The sequence below is a fragment of the Numenius arquata genome, chromosome 2 (assembly GCF_964106895.1).
Source record: "Numenius arquata chromosome 2, bNumArq3.hap1.1, whole genome shotgun sequence".
In the NCBI taxonomy this organism is placed as follows: Eukaryota; Metazoa; Chordata; class Aves; order Charadriiformes; family Scolopacidae; genus Numenius; species Numenius arquata.
The window spans coordinates 72,958,391-72,982,068 of record NC_133577.1 but is presented as its reverse complement, the minus strand read 5'-3'; the positions used below and the strand labels follow the sequence as shown (position 1 = coordinate 72,982,068).

Below are 23,678 nucleotides of genomic sequence, written 5' to 3'. Positions count from 1 at the left end.
ATTAAAAGTGGGAGTTAGAGGTTTTAAGAGTTCCTTCTTACCTTTCTGAACCAAGCACATATTGCAGTTGCTTAAGTTCTTTGCCAACTTTTTTAATTATCACTTACAGGAAACCTAAGCTCTATCAAATAGCACAAGCTTTCAGCCATACGTTTACTCCAAAATGCTTGTTCCTACTGCATAACTGGCAAAAAAAAAAGTTTATTAGAAGCAATTTTTTCCAATGTTATAGATTTGAAAATCCCGGTATTCTTTAGTGTAACTTTGCCTTGGGGATATTGTAAATTGTTCACAGGGTTCTAAAAAAATATCAGGGATCACAAAAGATCAAAATCCAGACACGACTGAGTGGCAGTTATTCTGGAAATACTAGAAGCTCAAAAAACACTGTGTTTTCAGCATATTCTCAGCACGTTTGACCCAGGCACATGCAGTACAGTTAGCACTTCAAGACTGGCTGAATTGTGCAGTTATTCTGCATAATGCTACTAAAAGGGGAGCAATATGGGACCAACAGTCACCTTTAATTAAAAATCATAGAAGAGAAAGGGAACACCCATTAGCTACACTTTGTCCCAATTCTCCTGCAACCAAAAAACTTTTAATAGTGCTGTATTCTGGGCAAAGTGCTCTACAGCTTATCTGCACATGGCTGTGAATAAGCTCAGTTGTTTTAAACTGACCACCATTTTGATGCTCCTTGGTCCTGCAGCCAAAAAGAGAGCAACCAACTACCTGCTCTTGTGTCTTTATTGCCACCCACCACTCCCTGGATCTGGCATAACCCTCCCCTCCAAAAACTTCCACTCTGGAGTCTCCTGCCTATTTAATCATTCCCAAGAGGGGAGCTACGATCAAGTATACAAATTACCTTTATGGTGGGCTGACCCTGGCTAAACACCAGGTGCCCAAGGTCACTCAATCTCTCCCTCTCCTTTGCTGGACAGGGGAGAGAAAATACAGCAAAAGGCTGATGGGTTGAGATACACACAGGGAGATCGCTCAGCAATTACCATCACAGGCAAAACAGACTCAACTCGGGGAAGTTAATTTAATTTATTACCAATTTAATCACAGTAGGTTAATTAGAAATAAAGCCAAATCTTAAAACAACTTCCCCCCCCCCCCCCCTTCTTCCCAGGCTCAACTTCGCTCCCGATTTCTCTACCTCCTCCCCCACCAGCAGCACAGGGAGAGAGGAAATGGGGGTTGCATCCAGTTCATCACACGTTGTTTCTGCCGCTTCTTCATCCTCCGGGGGAGGACTCCTCACTCTTTCCCTGCTCCACTGTGGGGTCCCACTTACAGGAGACAGCTCTCCATGAACTTCTCCAACATGAGTTCTCTCGCAGGCTTCAGTTTTTCATGAACTGCTCCAGCGCAGGTCTCCTACAGGGTCCCAAGTCCTGCCATCAGATCTGCTCCAGCATGGGCTCTTCTCTCCATGGCATCCCAGGTCCTGCCAGGGGGCCTGCTCCAGCACACGCTTCCCACAAGGCCACAGCCTCCGTCAGGCATATCCACCTGCTCTGGCATGGGTTCCTCCATGGGCCGCAGGTGGATATCTGCTCCACCATTAATCTCCACGGGCTGCAGGGGAACAGCCTGCCTCACTATGGTCTTTACCACAGGCTGCAGGGGGATCTCTGCTCTGGCACCTAGAACACCTCCTCCCCCTCCTTCTTCACTGACCATGGTGTCTGCAGAGTTGCTCTTTCACCTATTCTCATTCCTCTCTTCAGCTGTTGTTCCACCACAGTTGAGTGGTGTTTTTTTTTTTCCACCCCTTCTTAACTATGGTGTCCCAGAGGTGCTACCACTATCACTGATGGGCTTGGCCTCAGCCAGCGGCAGGTCCAACTTAGAGCCAGCTGCCATTGGCTCTATTGGAAATGGGGGAAGCTTCTATAGCAGCTTCTCACAGAAGCCATCCCTGTAGCCCTACCTATAGTTACTAACAAAACCTTGTCACACAAACCCAATAAATCTGGCTCCTTGGAAGATGGTAAGCAAGCAACTATTTGGAATATTATTTGTACAGCTGCATTAAAGTCACTACTCTACACTCCAGCTGCAACTGAGAAGTTACAGAAGAAGAAGAGAGTCACAACGTATTATTAGTGCAGTAATTTATCTTCGGCATTTAACAATCCATTACATTTAAAAAGTTTGCATAAATGACTTTTCATTGCTAGTGGTATCACAAACAAAATTTAAATGCATACAAAACCTCAAATATTTGTATTTCAACAAAGGAAGCTGCTACAGAATGGCAACTTGTTTCACAAGGACAACTTCAGAATAGAGGCAAGTGCATTTCAGCCACGGTAGCATAAACAGCATGCAACACATGACATCAAACAGATGCAATGTCCATGTTTGAAACATTAAATAAAAATTAAGATACATTAAACAATCACTTGAAACATAGGCCATGCTATAAAATGCCCTTTGCAAGTCACCTTAATTGCCAAAAACCCCCAACGAATCCTCATTTTTTGAGTATTTACTGCTAAAAACTAGTATGACAGTTCCCCCAGTACATTAAAGATCTACAGTTTGATATTTATTTTTACAATAGAATGCATATAAAGTATTATGATAAAAATTTCATAATCATGTTATACTTAATCTTCAAATATTCATAAAATCCTCTTTTGGCTGAAGCTGAAAATAGTTTAGGTATTTCTAAAGATATAGTAAATCACTAAGATTTAATTCCCCATAACTGCTTTTGAAATGCGTTCCTCTTTTGGTGATTTTAAATTGTGTATGAAAATTTCATATTTATCTGAGCAAGCCTGTTTCATCTAGTGGCACAGTTACTATATTCTAAGAGTTCCTTTCCCTCAGGCTTCAGGAAACAGTTCCCTTTAAAATATGCATTCATCTTTATTTTGTGCAATGTTTTTACCAGGGATTGAGCAGAAGTGCACTAGAGAAATTTCTCTTCTAGAAAGGCATTTTGAAGAAAGTTTTTCTTACCATGTACGTGTGTCCAAAGTCTTTGGACACTGAGGAACAACTGACTAGAAGTCATTACTCTTACTAAAAAGAGTACACAGTTCTGTAAAAATGGACTACAAAACCACAGTGCTAAATAATGCCCATTTTTTTAGACCTTTATGATAAACACAGTAATATACATATACAATTTTTTGTGAGACATTAAGCTTTTACGGGCAATTTTTTGTCTCTTCATAAAAAATAGATTGTAATATAAAATATTAAAAACAAGCTATATAACTTGTACCACATGGAGTTTTTATATATATATATGTGACATTTTAAAAGGACTATTATATGATAATATATTAAAAGATAATTTTCAAGTAAATTATGATTCAATTTCATAGACAAGAACATGTCTATAACACGTATTCCAGCAGTATCTATTCCCAGTAATCTGAAATATGCAAAATAAAGCCTGCGTAAACTTACAAAAGTTTACTTCCACATTTATCAATTTCAAGCCTATTCCTTTTCTGTATGCAAGGTTCCTGTTGCCTTAAATGGGAACTAAGTATTAGGGCCTATTCCAAAGGAATTTGAAGAAAACGGCAGTGTTTCTCTCAGACTCAGTGAAAGTCAATCTAATCCCATTTTCAAGAATGACTAATGATTTGGGTTCTTGCTTTCAGACCCCAGAAAACGTTTTTAAAATCTTATGCCCTCAATCCAACAGAATATAGAAGAGGAAGTTGCTCTGTGGTACTCTGTAAGGTCACTCTCAAGTGCTTTTGGGAATAAAGGTCAGAAAGACCTAACTTAAAAATACTTAATACCCATTAAGATAAAAGATCGGTACATACACATATTAGAGATTAAAGATCTGGATGACCTGCACTGAGTAAACAAAATGCTTTATAAACATCATATACAGAAATCTACTCCAGTCTCCCCCTTCCCCCATAGTTTCTTAGGTGTTTATCATTAACCTTAGTTACAGTTGAGTAGTTCTGAATGATTCCTACTGTAAGTGGTGAATGCTGCTTCTGTAACTGCTGTACTCCAAACAGCTTATAATACTGGCATTCCTTAATGTAACAGAGGCAAAGTTCCGGTTCCAGTAATTGCAGGAGTACCAGAACTTGGCCTAGTATGAACCTGGTTTTGGTTACAAAAGCAGTTATGCTATAATTTTTTGCTTCAAAGTCTTTTCAGAAACATAGTTGCATTATTAGATCCCGCTCTACAAAAATACAATGTAAGCACAGTACATTTTATCTACAATTGTTTTGTCATTTCATAATTGCATTGCTATATGTAAAATATATTTAAGTTGAAACATGTTATGTTTTAATGGTGGCAAAACAGTAAGTACTTTGACAGCTCTTCCCCGCTGCAAATTATAATAAATAAAACTAGTAATTCACTGGCTATTACAAGTGACACAATCCATTAAACAAATTTAGTCTATTTAAATATATGTCCTTGAAATTAATTTCATTCCAGTGAATTTCAGAAACTTCCTGCATACATTTTACAAGATCTCTCTCATTAATAGTCAATGGAGTGGGCTCTTCTTCGTGGGCAAGTCAGATCACTGTCTTGGAAGGCAACACATGGGGTACAGAAATAGGTCATGTTTTTTAATTGGTAGGTGTTTCTGTTTCTGCTTTCCCCATTGATGCCTCAGGAAAAAGTAGTTTTCTAAGTATGTTTGCATAGAATGGTCCATAAACTTGTTTATTAAAGTTTACAATGCTCGCATACTGAGATCCAACAAACTCCATCTCCGTCTGAATCACAGAAAGGCCTCCTGGCATAGTAGGCATACACTTCTGAAAACTCGGAAGAGCAAGCAAGCTTCTCATGAAGAACTGGATTCGTTTGTCTGAAGTGGAATATAAAGTATGCTCAGAACAAATGTAAACCCAAGATGAAGCCACACTTGCTTTGTAAGCGCCCTGCACATCAGCACAGCAAAAAAAATTCAACCACATGGGTAACAACTCCTTCCCAAGCCTGTGTTTGTAATGGGAAGCAATAGTGAAAGCTTCTTTAAGTTAGCTCCTGCAAGGTGGACATGGCATAAACTTGCTGCAATGAGTTACATTACCTAATATGAAGTAGACTCAAAGAAAGAGCTGCTTGAGGATAGAAAGGCTTTGCAGAGGGATCTGGACAGGCTGGATCGATGGGCCAATGGGATGAGGTTCAACAAGGCCAAGTGCCAGGTCCTGCACTTGGGTCACAACAACCCCATGCAGCGCTACAGGCTTGGGCAAGAGTGGCTGGAGAACTGCCAGGCAGAAAAGGCATCCTGGCCTGTATCAGGAACAGTGTGGCGAGTAGGACTCAGGAAGTGATCGTTCGACTGTACTCAGCACTGGTGAGACCCCACCTCGAGTACTGTGTCCAGTTTTGGGCCCCTTACCACAAAAAAGACATTGAGGTGCTGGAGCGGGTCCAGAGAAGGGCAACGAAGCTGGTGAGGGCTCTGGAGAGTAAGTCTTATTAGGAGAGGCTGAGGGAGATAGGGTTGTTCAGCCTGGAGAAAAGGAGGCTGAGGGGAGACCTTGTTGCTCTCTACAACTGCCTGAAAGGAGGGTGTAGCGAGGCAGGGGTCGGTCTCTTCTCCTGAGTCACAGGCCATCGGACAAGAGGAAATGGCCTCAAGTTGCGCCAGAGGAGGTTCAGATTGGATATTAGGAAAAATTTTTACACTGAAAGGGTCATTAAGTGTTGGAATGGGCTGCCCATGGAAGCGGCTGAGGCACCATCCCTGGAGGTATTTAAAATACAGTTAGACATAGTGCTTAGTGACATGGTTTAGAGGTGTATTTTTTTGTTTTTATCAGAGTTAGGTTGATGGTTGGAGTAGATGATCTTAAAGGTCCCTTCCAACCTAGACAATTCTATGATTCTAAAGAGACCACTAGTTTTAAACCCAGAACAGAGGGGAGAATGAATGGCACTCATTTTCCTAAATTCTTCTCCAAAATACTAGCGTCTCTAGGCTTTTTTGTACAGACACTTTTTAAATTATTCCTCACTGCGACTAACCATGCTCTGCAGCGTACCAAGAACACCATCTATAGGTAAACAACATTTCCTCACTCTTAGTTGAGCCAGTATTTTACTGCAGTAGCGAAGTGCTTTTAAAGAATAATTAGCTGATTAAGCTTGCTGGGAGTAAGTTTGTAAACAGACACATACAATAATACAATTATTATCTTACTGACCAATCAAGGAACTGACGGGATTGTTGTCCTCAACAATATGAGCGATTTGACCCATTAAATTACTCTGCATTTCTTCACTAAGCGTGGGAAGATCCCTTTCAGCTAGAGACATGTTCACTTTGCTGCAAACCTGGACACCAATAGCATTCAGAGCCTCCTTCAAATCAAAAGTTCTGGAAGAAAAATAAAAAAAGCATTAACTTCTGCAGTTTCTGTAGCATAGGTTGTAAGGTGACCTCACTTGTCTCCTTTCCCTTTTATTTTCAACCTGCTCTCTGCAATGATAGAATTTATAAAAGTTATTTTTCGCTTTTGCGGATTTATGTACATCTGCAGATACAGGACCACAATCTCCATGTGGAAGATAAGATAAGGACCCAGTTGTGATTCAAACAGAAAAAAAAAAAAAAAAATCATTTGAAGTGTGTAGCAGTGACACCAGTTCTTTATGGCCCAGGATAAGCATAAGGGCAAATCTCATGAGAAAAAACAGAGTGGAAAACTATTTTATGAGACACTTTCGGATCCCAGACTTGCTTGTAGTGCAAGTGGCAGCAGAGATAGGCAGCCAAATAGCTTAAATTACCTACAAGTTTGAAGCAACTGCCAAGACAATTTAGTGAATGTGTTGCCATTGTCTCTCCAGTGTTAGCAGGATATGAATGAACATTAGTACTAGGCTCCAAGTTCTGTAGACTAAACATCAAGATTAAAATACAAGTTTGAAAACATGCCTAACATGCAATGGACTTATATTGTAACAGGAATATAGATTATTAAAATTTGGTATCTTATTATTATTACAAGCACTGGCTATGACATTTGAATTGTTTCCATGGGTTTTCAGATCCACCTGGTATTTCCTGTTAAAAAAAAAGTAATATGAAGAGTGATAAAAACAAAGCCTTACTTCTTGTTCATGCCTTCAAGAAGAGGAACAGAGATCCTTTTCAGTTGGTCAGCAAAATCAGGCACATCTACAATTGCTGCACCCACCATATTGTTTGTTATGAGACAAACACAAGCTATGATTTTTAATTGATTGAGCTTTTCTCTCAACTCCTGAAGACGAACTTCATCTGTTATTAGAGTCTAGAATTAAAACAATAATACTAATTTAGGAACATGGAGGGAGAAAGTCAGGGAAAAGGACAGGTACAGGATGTAGTAATGAAGCATTAATGTTTTTAATCACAAGTATGCAAAGTCAGAAGAGACAGCAGCTGAAATATCCTGAATACGTGGTATTGCACAAAGCAGCATTATGTCCGAGTACCAGAAGTAAGCCTGTGCTGGGAAGAGAGGTAATGCTTTCAGTACAGAGGAAACCGAGGACATTGCATCTTATTCCTCATCACTGCTGACAGAAACCTGTGACCAACAGTTCAGCCCATGACACGGAATGCCCAGGGGATCCAGAGGACGCTGTAGTGATCCCAGTTACAGATAGAATAGTCTTCTGGATTCAGCTGTCCTTTGAGAAGTGTCATAATCTGTAACTGGTGGACAGTGATGAACAACTGTACATGACAACCACCAGTTCAGCCACCAGAGCAGGTTCCGCAAGTGATACATAACCTGCTACAGGCAAAAAGCCAGTCGAGCAGCAAGATACAGCTGGAGTGACTTATTCTAGGTTAGAAAGAGCTCAACTAACCAAATCCCTCCACTCAGAAGCGCAGGGGCATTAACATCCAACTGTATGACAAACTAGATTCACCAGAGGATACCTGTTTGTAGCTCTTAATCAAAACCATTTGAAGGAAGATAAGAGTAAGGTGGTTTCCCTTCCGTCCACTGACCGAGAGCACTAAGAGCAACCCCATGTACTTAGCAAATTCTCTGCCAGGCCACTCTAACTATAGCTAAGGCGCTCACTGCAGATGCTAATTTTAGCCCTGACTGATGGCCAATTTCAAATTGGCTTTACGGAAAGTTGCAGAGGTCAGTAATCAGGAGTTGGAGGGAAAAACTGAATGGTGATTCTTGAAGCAATAGTTTATACACACTGAGAAAAGGTGAACACCTACTTTAGAGGGCTTTAGGTTTTTACTGGTTCTGTTCTAAAGCAAGAGTGATCCCACCAATTCCCACTGCTGTTAGGAAAACAGGGTGCTATACTCAGTTCTCTCAAAGATACAGAAAGCCAAGTGCTGGCCGTACAAGGCCCAGCCTTTGACCATGGCCAAGACTGCTCTTAGGGTGGAGCTGGTGAGCTGTGACTGGATGGAGGGAAAACAACCTTTACCTTATTCTCATCTAGTTGTTGACTTGCCCATCTCATTCAGAAATGATTCTAGCATATACTCCCCAAATTCCGACTATTCAGAAATTTAAGAAGTGCAAGAGTATACTTCACCTATTGTCATCAATAGCAGGATTATTACACTAACCCAATGTTCTCATATAGCTAGAAATCCAGAGACATTGAAATACACCTCCTTACCTCTGGAATTGTTTTGCAATAATCCCATTGTAACAGTTTCAAGTAGCCGTTGTTTAGCACCAGCGTAGGACTAATAATTCGTTTAGAACTACTATCAGCACCAGGGGATGAGGAAGATTCATCAGAAATAGCGGACAATTCATCTTCTATTGATTCCTTTATCCATTCTGTTGTGAGATCCAGGGCACCTAAACATTGCAAATCCGCACAGATTTACTACATGCTTCCATCAAAATAAGCACTAGCTTGAGGAAGAGAGTTGTACACAAAAACCAAGAATATTGAACTTCTGAAGACTAAACAAACATAGTGGAAAGCTGAGCCTACACACACAAAAATTCTCTCCCTCACTTTTTTCCACTGATCATATTCCATTTGTCACCATAACATTCTAGCTAGCTTGTACAAACCCAAAAACAAGTTGTTAGACCTCAACCAAGATTTTTGGGTAAAAAAAGCCTCAAAGTCCAAGTTCCCACAGCATTTTTTTCCCCTTTTTCTGGGAGGCCACTTAATAGTTGGGGCACGAGACTGGAAAGTAGAGGTCAAGGGAGATAAACTGTATTAATAACAAATGAAATGTTTTTAAAGAGTTCTTTCACAGGCTGCATATAGAAACACGGCAGGCCATATCAGTGGCTCAGGGTTTCTATTACAGAAGCCCCTGCTCCAGATGTTAGCAAGTTTACTTTTTCTCCTTGGAAAAATCTATTTTCCTGAAGACTGTTTAGCCACATTACATAAAACCTGTAACAGTGGGTCAAGTAGACTTTGCATCACCTAAGAAGTTTTCCTCAGAGCCTGCCTTTTATTAAAAAAATTGACCCTGTCCCTTCCAACTTTTGGGCACGCTAACTGGTTTTACGTGTTTACTTCAGACTAACAAAAGACTTGCTGCAGAGAAAAGAGATATAATCTCATCCTTCAATATGTAGGGCTTCTGCCTCCAGACAGTGAGAGCCATTGATTGTTGCTTTTCAGATACCAACCAATTTAGCAAATAAAAATTTGTCTGAAAGCACCCCAGATTACAGAGGAACATACTTTATAGCGCCTTAAGTAATTGCCCATTGGTAGCTTGCTTGTCAAAAGATTTTTGCATTAGTTAGATCCAAACAAGAAACTGAAGTTTTCCTCCAAATTAACTGCAATTGATGGATTTTATAGCACATCTTTAAATAGTCTTCTTTCTAAATAAAGGTTTAAATTAAATATAGCATGATACCTACTTGGTGTTTCTTCAAGAATTTCCTGGAATTTTGTTCTTTCATAGTCCACCAAATTACGCTGAAGGTATGGCCTAAGGTTTTGAATTGTGTAATTAGCCATATCCACTTTCATCAGGTCCAAAACACGGAATATTTCTCTGAAAGGAGGAGTTTAAAATTTGACAGTTACAATAGTCTATTGCTTTTAATCAGCACATGTGAGGTACACCTACATTAGCACTTTAATTTCAACTCTGGCAGTCATCACTACTTCAGCTTAACAGACGTATTACCTATCTTCCAGGATACTTGAAAGACTAAAGGAACAGATTTTAATTTTTTAGTCACTCTGCACCAAGAGAAACAATCCTTCTGATCCAGTTGCTTGGGTCCCTGTATATGATCCTAGTTGCAACAAAACAGTAGAATAACTACCATTTACTCTTAATATTTCAGTGTACCTGAGGAGCAGTAAACTGGTTTCTGCCCTTTTATGCAAGTGTTTTACTCAAGTTCAAGTAAAAAGTAAGATCTTTACTAAAGAGAATCTAAATTCAAATTTTGGCCTCCCAGAGGAAGCACGCAATTAACACTTCAAGAAGGAACAGTGTAAGTATGCTGATTAAATTTTCTAAGGATTACCAAGACTGAAAAAGCAGTCCCCAAAACACAGGTTACTGCAAGAGTGCTTTTTTTGTTCAGTGGCTTACATATTCAGAGCTGGTAGTGTTTGATCTTGGCATTCTACCCATTTCATTAAAAAGTAAGACACATAATATTCTGGTCACGGTGTCTCACAGCTCCTCCCCTTTAATGCTTCTGTATAAAAATAAGTTTTCCTATAGTTTGAAAACAGGTGTTAGGTAAACTGAGACAATTTAAGACTTCTTTTTAAGACTTTACCCCCCTCTTCCACTCCCAGTACTCTTTCAGAGAAGTTCTTCCTCTAAAAACACACCCAAATACCAACCTCAGTAATTCTACGATATTGTCAGTTGCTTTTAACTGTTTTATATCGTTGTCTCTTATCGGAGCACATAGCTTTCCCATAGTGTTGATGATATAGTTAGCTAGCCCATGAATATCAACAGCATTGTGTTCTGCCTGCTGTCTTATAAGATCTGTATCTAGAACTTCACAAATTTGATTCTGAATCCTGTTTGCTCCAGGAGTCAGGAAGGAAAGAAGAATCTAAAGTAACAGGGGGGAAAAAAACAGGAAAAGGTTATCAATAAAACCACTTAGTAAACATGCTGAAGTAAGATTTTAATATTAATGTCAACAAGTGTATTTAGCTGACCAGCTATAACAAGACACATTAAGACTGAACATTATCTAAGGTAGCAGGAAAAAAGGACTGTTAAAAGGATCACAGTACAGTTCTGCAAAAATGCTCAAAGTCAGTAAACCAGAGAGCATGTCAACAATGAGACTCTTTCAAAAGCTGGGGGCTGCCCTGTAAAACAAACATTTACCAACTTAAAATTTTGAAAGACTTAGTACTGTGCCAGGATTGAAAGTTTGTATGCTCCCTTGTGTGAAGATCGTAAACAATGAAGCCTATTTGGGCAGGTGCAGTCACGTTTATATTCCTGTTCATGCCCTAAGCTCACAGTATGTTCCTGGAAAGAGGCTGGTAGAGATACAAAACTTTGAGAAAAGAGCTGACTTGCAACTAACCATCATGCAATGAAAGCTGAGTGGACATGCCACTGTGCATTCATGGCCATAATCATGATTAACATAAATATACTATAAAAAGACACCTATTTGCAGTTCCGAATAATCACAGTTTCATCTTAGAAGAGATAACTTGAAGGTTTTGGCTTGACTGAGGTAGCAGACCTGTCAGTGAAGTAAGAGACTCTCAGACCTAAGCTGACAAAACAATACTGGGGCACAGGGGAGGAAGAACGTTACCTCCTTAATTTCCTCAAAGAGCTTGATAGCATGTTCATATTCTGGAGGATCTTCATTCAGTTCTGATTCCAAATGATCCCAAAATGCCTTGTGTACAATTTGTTTCACTGTGCCCGCAAAGCTGTGGAATAAGTCCATTAGATACAGAAAAGACTCCCAAGTAGCTTTCATCCTTGGTAAGTGTTAGATGAGCGAGCCTGATCACTTGTTGGGAACCACACAACACCTCACCAGCTCTTGTGCCCTGCAACCATAGCTTTCTTGGGCTGTGGATCATCAGCTCCCAAAACGTGGTCTAGACTGACAAGTCTTTCCTGAAACACCTGTTATTTTATGAAATGGAGCTGGCAATTCAGATGTAGGTAAAGAGATATTACCTTTCCTTTTTGCTTATTGAATTTGTATTCATTATCCTAACCTGGTACATTAGGTACTAAGGTTTCTCAAAAACTATTCTGTCATATAACCAATTATCAGTTAAGGGACTTGTAAGTAAAAGCCTGTTTGTGTTTTTACTAAGTCTTCTCAAAGTAAATACCAGAGTAACTTTTAGATCAGACACGTCTGTAAGCAAGAACATTTTAGCTACCTACATTAGGGAAGTTACTCCTCACTTCCTCTAGATCTCCAGGCATTTTTGCAACTCTTCTGGGCTAGTTAATTAGAGCTATGTTTGAGATTAGCTCTATCTTTATGGCACCAGCATACAACTGCAGAGAAGGCCACTGTTTCATCTTTTCCACAGGGCTTGGAACTGCACAGAACAGACTGACACCTACCTCCGCTATGTGCATTCATACTGCTTTAGCCTTTTATCTTCCACATGATATTTAAGACAAAGCAACATGCTCCAAAGACAGTGTATCAACTCAGCTGGACTGCAACACTTGTTCCAAGCAAGACAGCTTTGACAGTGACTCCTGGAGGCGCAGGATAAAATCTGTAGCCTTCCAAGATCTTTTGGTTTGGGTTTTTTTTTTTTAGTTTTTGTTTGTTTTAATTTGGTGCTCCATTCATTTCTCCTCCCTTCCCCAACCCCAGTGCTGTCTTTTGCAAAAAACAGGCTCTTACCTGTTCTGTGGGAAGTCTTCATGTTTTATGCAAAAATTTGCATTTACAGCAATTTCATGAGCTAGAGTCAAGTCTGTCAAATTTTTTGCAGCTGCCATCAATTCATCAAATGTAATAACCTTGGGAGGGCTTGCTGCTGGAACAAACAAGATCAATTCAAGCCAAATATCTATAGTTGGTAAGTGCAATTGAAAATATTAAAATTTAGAAATTTTACTGCCTTCTAATTGGACTCTAGTACTCTGGAAGAAACAACCGAGGACTACCAGGTCTCTATATCTTCTTAAAACACTAACTCAGGAAACTCCCAGCTTATCAGGGGTGTGTGTGAGAGTAACACCACACAAGCCTCATGACATTTTGAAGAGCAATTTAGTATTTCTACATTTTAACTAAGATGTCTTTTTTTCCCTTTAAAACAGAATCTTGCATTCTACAGATTTCCTATTGACTGTTCTGTAAAATCCACCAGATCGAAAGCATGGGCAATAACAGATCCCAGATGTCCATGATTCTGAGCACATAATGGCTATATTGTGGTTTTATTGCCTGTAGAGAAGGTTCTGAAGTTACTGACTTGAGAACCCCTCATTCGCGTTCCATAGCAGATGCATCGTAAGTTACACTCCCTTTTTACAAATGAGTATTAACAACATAACAGAAACTCTACATTGGAAAGCAAGAGTAAGTTCCCAAAGTTTGTAAACCCACAAATTCTGTCATTTAATTTAGTATTTGGAATTAAGTCTTTGAAGACTGGTAATAAAGACAAAGAGCCAGCTGCGAGTTGCAGCTCCACTAACAAGCTTGTTTTAATGTAAGACTTCACTTACATAGACACTAAGAAGTACGCATGGTCTGAGAATGCTTACAGACATGAACATGAAGCCCATCTTAACCAAGGCTTTATTTATCATTACTCGAAATACCTTCCTTGTGCCAGTGTGGTTTTTTTCTGTTTGACCCTAGTATTTATGAAAAAAAAAAAAAAATACAAGTTCAAGCTGAATTTCACGTAACTTCATGTAATATTATAAATCTGTGAGTTACAGATTTAATTTTTAAGTATGGAGCAAACAGAAGAAAACCACCCTTTGCACAAAGCCGTATCTGGTTGAGTGGGAGACTGCTACCAGTATCAAGATTAGCTCAAGATTACTGTCCATGGTGTCACACTTTTCTTACACTGTCTGGAGGGAAGGAGTACACAGGGAGACCCCCACAGATACAGCTGCTGGTGGTGTTCCACACACAAGGAGATGCGCTGCTTCATAGCAGACAGAAAGCCATGCCTTTCTCTTAATACTCTTAAAGATTCAGAATCCCAGGTTCTACCCACGACAACAAAAAGAAATGAGATAAGTTAGCCTTATCTGTCTATGCACAAAGCAGGTAAGGTTGAAATAGGCTTACACGCTGGGGAACTGGGTTTGCTTGAAGAATCGCTGTTAAAGCTCTGTCTTGAATATTCGGAGTCGCTAGAGGAAGCTGTGCTTTCAGAGAGGCGTGAAGAATCTGAATCACTGCTCTGCTCATCATTGAGAGGCATTCTGATCCACTTTAGCTGCCACAGCAAACAAGACCTGGAAAGACAAATACACTTCCCATAAAACCAGCACTTACTATTATTTTTTTTGTTCACTTCTCAAAAGTCAGATACTGAACATTATATTGTAAATGAACAAGTGGTTTCCTCTCTTAAAAAGGTGTTACAGAAAGGATCTGTCTTGACAGGCAGAATTACACAGTTATTAACAAGCCACGCCTGTTCTGCAAGAAAGTTTTGTGTCTTATGTTCATACCTTAATGGTTATGCTAATTAGAGACTGTCCACAAATTGGTTATATTTGAAAAATATAAGATTACCCCTGTAACCCCTGAAATTGCTCGTTGTCAGAATTTTGGAAGTTCTCAACATCCATAAAGACATCTCATGATGTTACCAACCCCCACCTGACCTCACCAAGAAGCGATGTTTAGCAATTAGCTTCCTTCTACAAATGGACTGCACTGAGTGTAACAACTCTGAAGCAAACATAGAAGTTGGGCGGGGGGGGGGAGAATAGGCAAGTATTTCAGAATACTACATTTCTGATAGGGTGTAGTTAGAAGTCTGGACTGATGCTTTAGGTGTGTCTTTGCTCAGAATCAGGTTGACAATGGCACAGACTCAAAAAATACTCCTCCTCGGGGTGGAACGGGAGGATGGATGGCTTTTCTGTTTTAAGTCAAATGGTAACTCTGAGCCTCAAACAGTACATTCAGCATACATGACAAGTAACACTGAGAAGCGTCATGCTTCATAGTGCTTCTGTCTACATAAAGAAACTGCCTCCCAGGCAGATAATCTGCAACTGCAGAGAATTTGGGCAGCTGCATAGTGTGATAGAGATGATTAGTAGCTGTATGACAGGAAGTTAAAAGTATGTTCATAACCATATTAAAATGAGAAACTGGAAGTCAGCCATAATTGCTACTAGAGGAATTTGGCCCAGATACCAAGAGTAGCTGTCCATCTTTGATTACGGCCATGAAGCATTCTGTAGTAGGTTTTATGAAGAAACATAGCCAACAATGCTTTCCATCAGCAAATTTAGGTAAGATGACTTTATTTATGATTAAATTGCATCAATTTCAAGCAAGCAAACAATACTTTGCAACTGTTGAACTTGGGAAAAGCCACTTTCAGCAGCAAAAGGATGATCTATTTTTGGGTCAAGAGGTAGACAAAAGCAAGTAACAGGGAAGATTTCTTCACACTGGCACCTAGTTACAGCTTAGAGAGATTTTTTGGGTACCAGCTCATCCTGAATAGGCCTTTATAACTTGATGAGGTATTAACTGATGAGTACTCACCTGTTAGTTGAGATGATTAACATTTGTTAAGTGTATGTTTACTCTTCCTCCTCCTCCTCTCCCAAGAGGAAAGAGGATGTATTTGAGTGACTTATTTATGAAATGTTTTATGCCCTTTTCTGTGAAAAGAATCAATCATATCAGCAAGAACACAGCTGACCGTTTATTACCTTACTGGAGAAGCCAGTAAGAGAGACTTTTGATCAGGATACAGAAGTCATGGGTTCAAGACTTACAGCATTAGTCGTGATCCTTAACATCATAACTCTTTTATTAGAACACCAATTTTGTAATTTCTAACTAGCAACTGAAAAAAGCACATTTTTTAAAAAAGTATTGACTAAAAAAGGCAGAGTTACAAGAAAACCTGGAAAACCAGAAGGCTAAGATATTTTTGACTTGGAAACTGTATTTGTCTAAGTTACAATTAGAAATGAGTCACTAGTTAATGTTACGCAAGAGAATAACACTATCGATTCGATAAAGATCTGTATCACAGATCTCCAAGCTAGCGCTGACTAGAAACTAGTTGTGACAAGTAACCTAACCTAACTGTAGAACATTCTCCAGGTTTTTGATGTGGAACTGCTCACTTAAAATACAGTAACCCTACAGAGCCTGCAAAGCTTCTATTACTCTCCCACTCTTGTCTCTGGATCAGCATCAGAACACTATTTCCAGGCTTTAGTCATGTATCAAACCCCTTTATTTATACATAAATAACTAACCTCCAAAAGGTTAATGTTGCATGTGGTCCATTGAAAGAACTGATTAACGTTATCAGTGGCACGAAAGATCTCATAAATCACTCGCCTAGTATGAGCACTTCAAGATGTGTCTACTGCTCCAGTCTACGTGTTAAGAACATGGAAGAAATTAAATTACCATTAAAAAAACCAAAATTCTCACACAATTTATACATCATCATTTCAAGATCTTCCTCTTAACTGTCATTATGGTAATTTTAACAAATACTCAAATTTGTAAATATTCAAATATTTAGATTTGGAAGGTGCTCCTTACAGGAAGTACTAAACCAGCCATGGAAGCAAGTCAGTACTGCCATTTTCTACCCTAATCAAGAAAATCGTTAAAGTGGAAATTAAAATTCTACATACATCAAGTCTTTACATCCAGCAAAGGATACTTGCATCTCAAAAGAGACTCATGATATATTTTGATGTACCGAGACCATACCTGCTCCTATAATACACACACACACACGGATAAGCAGAGCTGTCAGTAAAGTGCTTCAGGCTTAATTTAAGTAAGAAGTTTCAACAATGCAACAGCAGATGACGCACTGAAACAACACTGCAATCTTTACCACAGTAAATACATTTCCTAGTAGGATGCCTCAAATGGAATGGTAAGGAAGAATAGGTGTATTCTGCAGATTCAGAACATTATTGCTAAAGATTTAAAAAGATAAAAAAGGCAGCAAGCATATCAAAGTAAACATACACGAATACACAAGCAGAATCTGGATATGCCATCTACAGGTTTTAAATATGCTGCCTGACAGCTACAAAGCTTAGAGAAAAGTACATTCATTGAACATATCAAAGGGATGTACAAACCAAAAAAAAAAAAAAAAAGGCTTTTCTAATTAGTTACAACAATAGACAACTGAGTTACTTAGTCCTTTATAGCATACACCAGAAGAGCTGCTTTTCCTTATGTTTTTGTAGGCAGCATAGAGCTTCTCACAAATTACTAAGGACCAAGTTCACATGTAATTTTAAGTTTAGATTAATATAATTCCCAAGTAAAAATATTTTGGAAAGCCCTTTAGGCTTCCAAGATCTCTTTGTAACTCACCATCTTGATTAGACAACACCTTTTTTTTTTTTTTTTTTTTGAGTTGTTCATTAAGTATTATGTATTAGGCTGTTTTAATACACAGCTTAATATCCTACTTATTCTATTAAAGGGTCAGCCTGTGGTTACAGCCTGCCTTACTCTTCCTGCATTAAAAACAACTGATGTATACTTTCATATTAGGTAGGATATCTTCAGTGGCTTCATTAAAGTTTGCTTTCTTCCAATCAGTACTATTTTGCAGGGGTTTTTTAACGTTAAATTCTAAATGGGAGACCAAGCTAAAACTATCTTCTAAATGTACAAACCCCAAGATTCCAGTTAATTTAATAGGGCAGAACTAAATTATTGCAGTTTCTGCTGCTATTTAGATTACTCTTTTTAGTAAAGATTCAATGAAGACCACACTGTAGAAGCATAAAGGCATCTTGGTCTTACACAGTCACCACATCACCCAACCTAATCATTCATTTAGAACTGATCAAGATTGCAAGATCAGATTAGAGAACACAAACACACTTTCTATTCCTGAAGGCTTCCTTTATAAGTTATTTTATGAAGCGCCTGGGGAATAAAAGAAAAAGACAGCTTGGAAAGTGTTTTTTTTTCCCCTTCAGATACCATCTTCAAGAAAAGTTTTTCCACAGCCCTGCTTTGTTCAAATAAGTCCCTCCATCCATGCTCCCCTTTTAGCACTCTGTTCAGTTCTACCACTATAAATGTCTTAACTTTGTTTATTCCACTGGGCTTACATCCTTACTATCGCCAAGCTGGCACCGGCAGAACCTCATTGGGGCTCGAGTTTCCCTTTCACTGACCCCACCTTTGTCAGCACCCGGGGGACCGGAGCAGAAAAGGGCCTTTGTTAAGAGTTACGGAATGTCCTCACTCCTCACTTTTGACAGCTCGTAGCCGACATTCCTCCTCTTTAGCTTTCTAGCTCCGCGGCTCTTCCCCTTTACATACAGGCTTCGAAATAAGTAAGTAAAAGAGAAATGAGTGCGCGTCCCCCCAGCTCTGTGTGCGGGACAGCCGGGGCTGTCACCCTCACCTCACCCATTTGGGGGGACGCGGCCCCAGGGCGCGGAGGCCCTTCCCTTCCCTCCCGCCCCCCGCCACCACCTCCCCTCAGCGGGGCGCCGGGGGGAGGAGGGGGGGAGAGGCACCGCCGCCCCCGGCTCCTCCTCTTCCTCCCATCTGTTTCGCTGCCCGTCTCCTCCCCCGGCCCCATGTTTTTAACAGTTACCAGCGGCAGGAGTTTGGCACCCGCCGACCAAAACAAACAGCGTTTCCAAGGACAGGCCCGGGGGGGGGGGGGGGGGGGGGGGAAGGAAGGGAGGAGGAGAAGAGAAGGGTGAGGGGGGAACTCTCTCCCTGCCAACCCGTGGGGAAGGCGAGCCCGGGGGCCCGCCTCCAAGTGTCCCGGCCCCGCGTCCCCCGGGGAGGGAGCCCAGGGTGCCCTTGCTCTGCGATGCTGGAGCGGGGCTGTAGAGGGGGTGGGAGGGAGACCCCACGGCTGCGCTCATTGGGACAGATGGTTAAGGGAGAGAGACAGCCCCGGAGACACGGGGTACGCGGCAGACCCAGCGAAACCCACCTGCTGCGGCTGCAGCCCCAGCGGGGGAGAGGAGCGCCAGGCCCACCGCTTCCCAGCCGCCCCTTCCGCACGGGAGAGCGGCAAGGCAGCTCCTGGGCCAGCTCTCACCCGGACACCCAGGCGTGCACCTGGCCGAGATGCGCCGTCCCACGGCGGGACGGTATGGTCCCGCCGTCAGACGACTCGACTCGGCTCGGCTCGGCTCGGCCCCTTGCTCGCCCCGGTCACTCACCACGGCCCCCGAAGCTCGCCCTCCTTGCGCGGCGCTCGCCGGGGCTTTAAACAGCCCCCCCCGGGTTTGTATGCCCAGCCCGGGCTATTAGTGTCTTCCTTGGGCGCGTCCATCTCTGCCGGGGGGGGGTGGTGGGGGTGCTGGTGGTGGGCTTAACATTTTCCTGTCCGCCAACGGCGAGGGACTTGGGCCAACCCGCGGCTACCCCCGCAGCAAAACTCCGCGTCTCTTCGTTCTGCCCGAGCGCTAAGCGGGGAGAAAGATGAGGTGATGAGGGGGGAAGCGGCTTCCGCGGACTCCCCCCTGCGCTGAATGGGCCCTGCCCGGGGAGGAAGGCCAGGGGAAGGGCTGGGTGGTGTTTACGGAAGAGCCGCGTCGATCCGGGCTGACCCCGCCCCTTTCTCGGGGCGGGGCGGGGCCTCCGCTTTAGCCCCGCCCCGGAGCCGCCTGAGGGGACGGGGCGACCGGGGGGGGGGAGAAGGAGGACGACCCGAAGTGCCCGTTCTCGTCAAGGGGAGAGGCAGGGCTTCAGGGTGCGTTTGTTCGATTGTGTTCACTGCGCTGCTAAGGGAGCTTTAAATATGGCCCCACGAGCTTTCCTGCCCTGGTTTCTGTAGTCTTTCGACAGGAGGGATGTGTGGTGAAGCGCCCCTGCCACCATGGCCCCCCCACTCCCACCCCTCGCCATCTTAGCCTGAGGGGAGCGGCTCCAAACCGAGCCTGGTTTAGTCACCTGCCTTGCTCATGGCTGTGGTGTTCGGAGGCCTGCTGAGCGCCCACTGAGGAACGCAACGTGAAGCCATGCAGCACTATTATTATAAATGCTTTGCTTATTGCTGTATTGACCTCATCCACCCAGCAGCTTCAGGCACCCACCAGGCCAGCAGTACCTGTCGGGGTCATCATCTCTTCTCGTCACAGGAACTACGTGCCACCATTGCCTCATCTACTAGGAAGCATGGAGGGCAAACCAGTCATCTCTGAGGCAGGTGCTGACTAAATCAAGCCTTGGTCATCGTAGGTCATCTTTAGCACACGTGACAAACTACATGGGATAGATGTTGTATTCGCAAAGACCAAAGCCCACTGTTGGTCCTGTTAATGTAGCCGCTGCTACAAAAGCCAGGGCCTGAGGCTGGGAACACAGTTTGTCTACGTAAGTGCCAAGTGCCCTGCTGGAGCGGGAGCGCTGGCTCCCAGCGACGCAGAGCACCTGTCAGCCCTGCCGCTCTGAGCCCAGCCTTCAGAGACATTAAATGGGATTAAGTCCAGCAGCCTAATCCGATAGCTTCCATAAAGGAGACGATGTTTTAAATAACTACGTTTGTACTACTTTGCCCCGGTTTGCGCATGTCACATGGCAACGACAATCTCAGAGAAGCTCAAAAGAGCTTTGGAGAAGACTGTCTGGTGGTGTACAGATGGACCACCTTGTACAGGACTGTTCTCACTTCCAAGGACATTATTTATTATATTTTTTTACATCCATTTAGGCTTAAATGTGATCTGAAAGATGGGGGAAACCTGAGTTCTGCTCTTTGCTTTTATTAATTAACCAGCTGTATCATCTAAAACTGCACAAGGAATACTTGCAGCAAACACCAGGGCCCGTGAATCAGGATCCATTTTGTGCGCTGTCTGTGTGGACTGGCAATTGAGGAAACCTGTGGTGCTCAGTGGCCTACCTTCCACAGGGAGGGAAAGGGATGCCCCAGTCTCATCAAGTAAATTAGATCCTAAATATTTATACGAAAGATCAACTTTAAAGGAAAAAGTATCTCAGGGGTATCACCCTACATCACAGAGTAAGAGATGGAGTTCTGGAAAGGCATGGTTTTAAAACAACTTTTTTTTTTTTTTCCCCAGCTGTAGCAGTGCCCTTCTCCCACAGCACACCAGCTGGTTTGTAGCCCATTCTTAAGTACCTAGCTTGCTCTATCTGCCTGTCTTGTCTATCTGTCTATCAGAGATGTGCACCTGTATATATAGCTGGGCACCAAAGATATGCTTCGAGATTCCAGTCCAAAGGCCAAGAACAAGTTAGACACCGCAGTACTCAGCACTTAACCTCCTTTTTTGGTTTCAATTCATTCCTGATCTAGGGGCGCTGAAGCTATAGGCCATTATATGGATCTTGAAGATTTCCTACTGTGGAGACTTTTTCCACAGGGAAACATCACTCATTTCTTGTTGTCTGTGTCTTTTGCAATGTCAGCCGGGAAAATAATTGTACAGCCTTTAATTTTGTTCTGCTCAATTAAGAAGATCAATGTCCTTGTGTGTTATGTAGGACATGCAGGTATGTGCCGGTTTTGGCTGGGGTAGAGTTAATTTTCTTCACAGCAGCTACTGTGGGGCTATGTTTTGGATCTGTGCTGAAAACTGTGTTCATAATACAGGGATGTTTTTGCTGTTGTGGAGCAGTTGCTTACACAGCATCAAGGCCTTTTCTGCTCCTCACACCACCCCACCAGCAAGGGCTGGGGCTGCACAAGAAACTGCAAGGGGACACAGCCGGACAGCTGACCCCACCTGACCATAGGGATATTCCATATGATGTCATGCTCAGCAATAAAACTAGAGGGGAGGTTGGCAGGGGGGTACGGCTTGGGGACTGGCTGGGCATCAGCCGGTTGGTGGTGAGCAATTGTTTTAATTTGCATCACTTGTCTTTCTTGTGTTTTATTTCTCTTTGTTATTTTCCTTTTCATTACAATTTATTATTTAATTTTATTTCAATTATTAAGCTGTTTTTATCTCAACACACGAATTTTCTCACTTTTACCCTTCCGATTCTCTCCCCCTATACCTCTGGGGGGAGTGAGTGAGCGGCTGTGTGGTGCTTAGTTGCCAGCTGGGGTTAAACCATGACAAGGTAAACATTTGGAATTTTGACTAGTGTCTCAAGTCAGCCTTAATTCTTGGCCTTTCACTACAGAAGCGCTGTTAATTGAAATGAAGGTCTAGTTTGTGCTCAGCCGTTGCAGCAAGTTCGTTCATAGCCTTTCCTTGCTGTTACCAGTAAAACTGTCAAAGACAACAAAGCCTACAATTAATGCACTGCTTTATCCAGCGAACAGCAATGCAGCCACTGAGTGGGTAAGACATGCAGCTGCATTTGGCCCCGCAGGTCAGAAATGTCCCAGTACGTGGCTAACTGATGGTCAGAGTGGGAGGACAGGGAAAGGGCAAAGCATGTTATTGTTTACACCAGGGCCCATGACAACTAAGTTGAGAACATAACTTGAAGTCACAAGATATTTTGCCCTAATCCTAATAACTGAGCCAGGCAGACTGGCTTTAGCGCTAACAGATGGATGTTAAGACTCTGGGTTGACTGAGACCATCAGGCCCAGATTTGATAATAGGCTCAAGGGCGAGACAAAAAGTCTACAAGGCAGGTGTAAGGATGCTTTCTCAGCTTGCTCTTCTGTGGTGTTTCCTGTATTCCAAGGAGAAATAAGTCTTGTGAGAGACAAACAGGATTGCTGCTTCTCCCCACTGAAGTATTCAGCTTCAAATTCACACAGAGGCAAAACAGAATATTGAAACTTCTGAGAGAAAATGGTACCTCAGTAAATTCAATGGCACAATGGCACCAGTTTGCAGTGTCTAGCTACTTTATCACCTCAGCAAATTCCTAATGCATGCTCCCCTCAGCAGTAGTGGTGTGACTTTCTGTACATAGGAAATAAAGACTTTGACCCTCTGTGCCAAATGCAACAAGAAGCTGTTTGTAGAGTGGTCAGAAATAGTTTGTATGGGTTCCTTGGTGAGAAAAAGACTCAGCTACCACATCACTAACATTTTCCTTGTCATTGCTGAGCTGGAGAAGGAGAAATGGTATGACAGTTACCTATGCGGCCTTACTACATAAAACAGATTTACATCCCTTGATGCTTAACATTGATGATCCTCTGCTGACATCCATATGGCTCCATTCTTATGGTAAACTCTCTGAATTAAATGGCTTCAAAGCTAAAATCCTGGGTCTTAGGGCACTGCTACAAATCCTGGCCTTTCTAGCCTCTTCCTAAATAGAAATCTGAGATCCCCCTTATCATAAAGTGTGAGACAGCTAAAGCTGTGGCTAGATGTTCACTGTGGAAACTCTGCTGTTCTGGCCTTCCCAGGGTGCTTTGTTTACTGCTGAGGATTTCTACTCCCACGGTATTGAGGAGGACAGAGTATTCTGAAGGTTCCCCATCTGTTTCAGTGCAAGCCTCCTGCTTAGGAGCTCCAGCCACCTCTGGGATGTATTTGTGACAACGTCCTTACCCTGTGCAAGCTCTCCACTACTTGTTAGGGTCAGGGCAATCGGCTAGCCAAGCTGTGGTGT

The 23,678-nt window shown here is 42.1% G+C and overlaps 1 protein-coding gene across 4 annotated transcripts; it reads right to left on the bottom strand.

The window, feature by feature from the left end:
• Window positions 1-1,038: 1,038 nt before the first annotated feature.
• TCP11L2 (t-complex 11 like 2) lies at window positions 1,039-19,401 on the bottom strand. 4 transcript variants are annotated; one of them, XM_074165134.1, is made up of 11 exons: window positions 19,340-19,401; window positions 16,418-16,540; window positions 14,247-14,416; window positions 12,834-12,966; window positions 11,763-11,883; window positions 10,813-11,033; window positions 9,864-10,000; window positions 8,635-8,822; window positions 7,099-7,280; window positions 6,189-6,361; window positions 1,039-4,837 (listed from the first exon to the last, which is right to left on the bottom strand). In XM_074165134.1, the coding sequence occupies exons 2-11, from the start codon at window positions 16,489-16,491 to the stop codon at window positions 4,593-4,595; spliced, it is 1,644 nt and encodes a 547-aa protein (XP_074021235.1). In that variant the 5' UTR covers window positions 16,492-16,540; window positions 19,340-19,401; the 3' UTR covers window positions 1,039-4,592. The 4 variants fall into 4 exon arrangements, with proteins under 4 accessions (XP_074021235.1, XP_074021243.1, XP_074021254.1 ...); XM_074165126.1 differs by having other exon boundaries at window positions 2,120-4,837; window positions 12,834-12,969; window positions 19,108-19,401; XM_074165142.1 differs by lacking the exon at window positions 16,418-16,540 and having other exon boundaries at window positions 1,050-4,837; window positions 12,834-12,969; window positions 19,340-19,395.
• Window positions 19,402-23,678: the final 4,277 nt, after the last annotated feature.

Bases quoted from the DNA above. Each gene is read 5' to 3' on its own strand.
- TCP11L2 (XM_074165126.1), bottom strand. From the start codon at position 16,491: ATGAGATCTTTCGTGCCACTGATAACGTTAATCAGTTCTTTCAATGGA. The intron at 7,281-8,634 runs GTAAGGAGGTGT...TTTTAATTCTAG, and splicing joins ATTGCAAAACAATTCCAGAG to ACTCTAATAACAGATGAAGT. The intron at 6,362-7,098 runs GTAAGGCTTTGT...TTTTTCTTCCAG, and splicing joins CTTGAAGGCATGAACAAGAA to AACTTTTGATTTGAAGGAGG.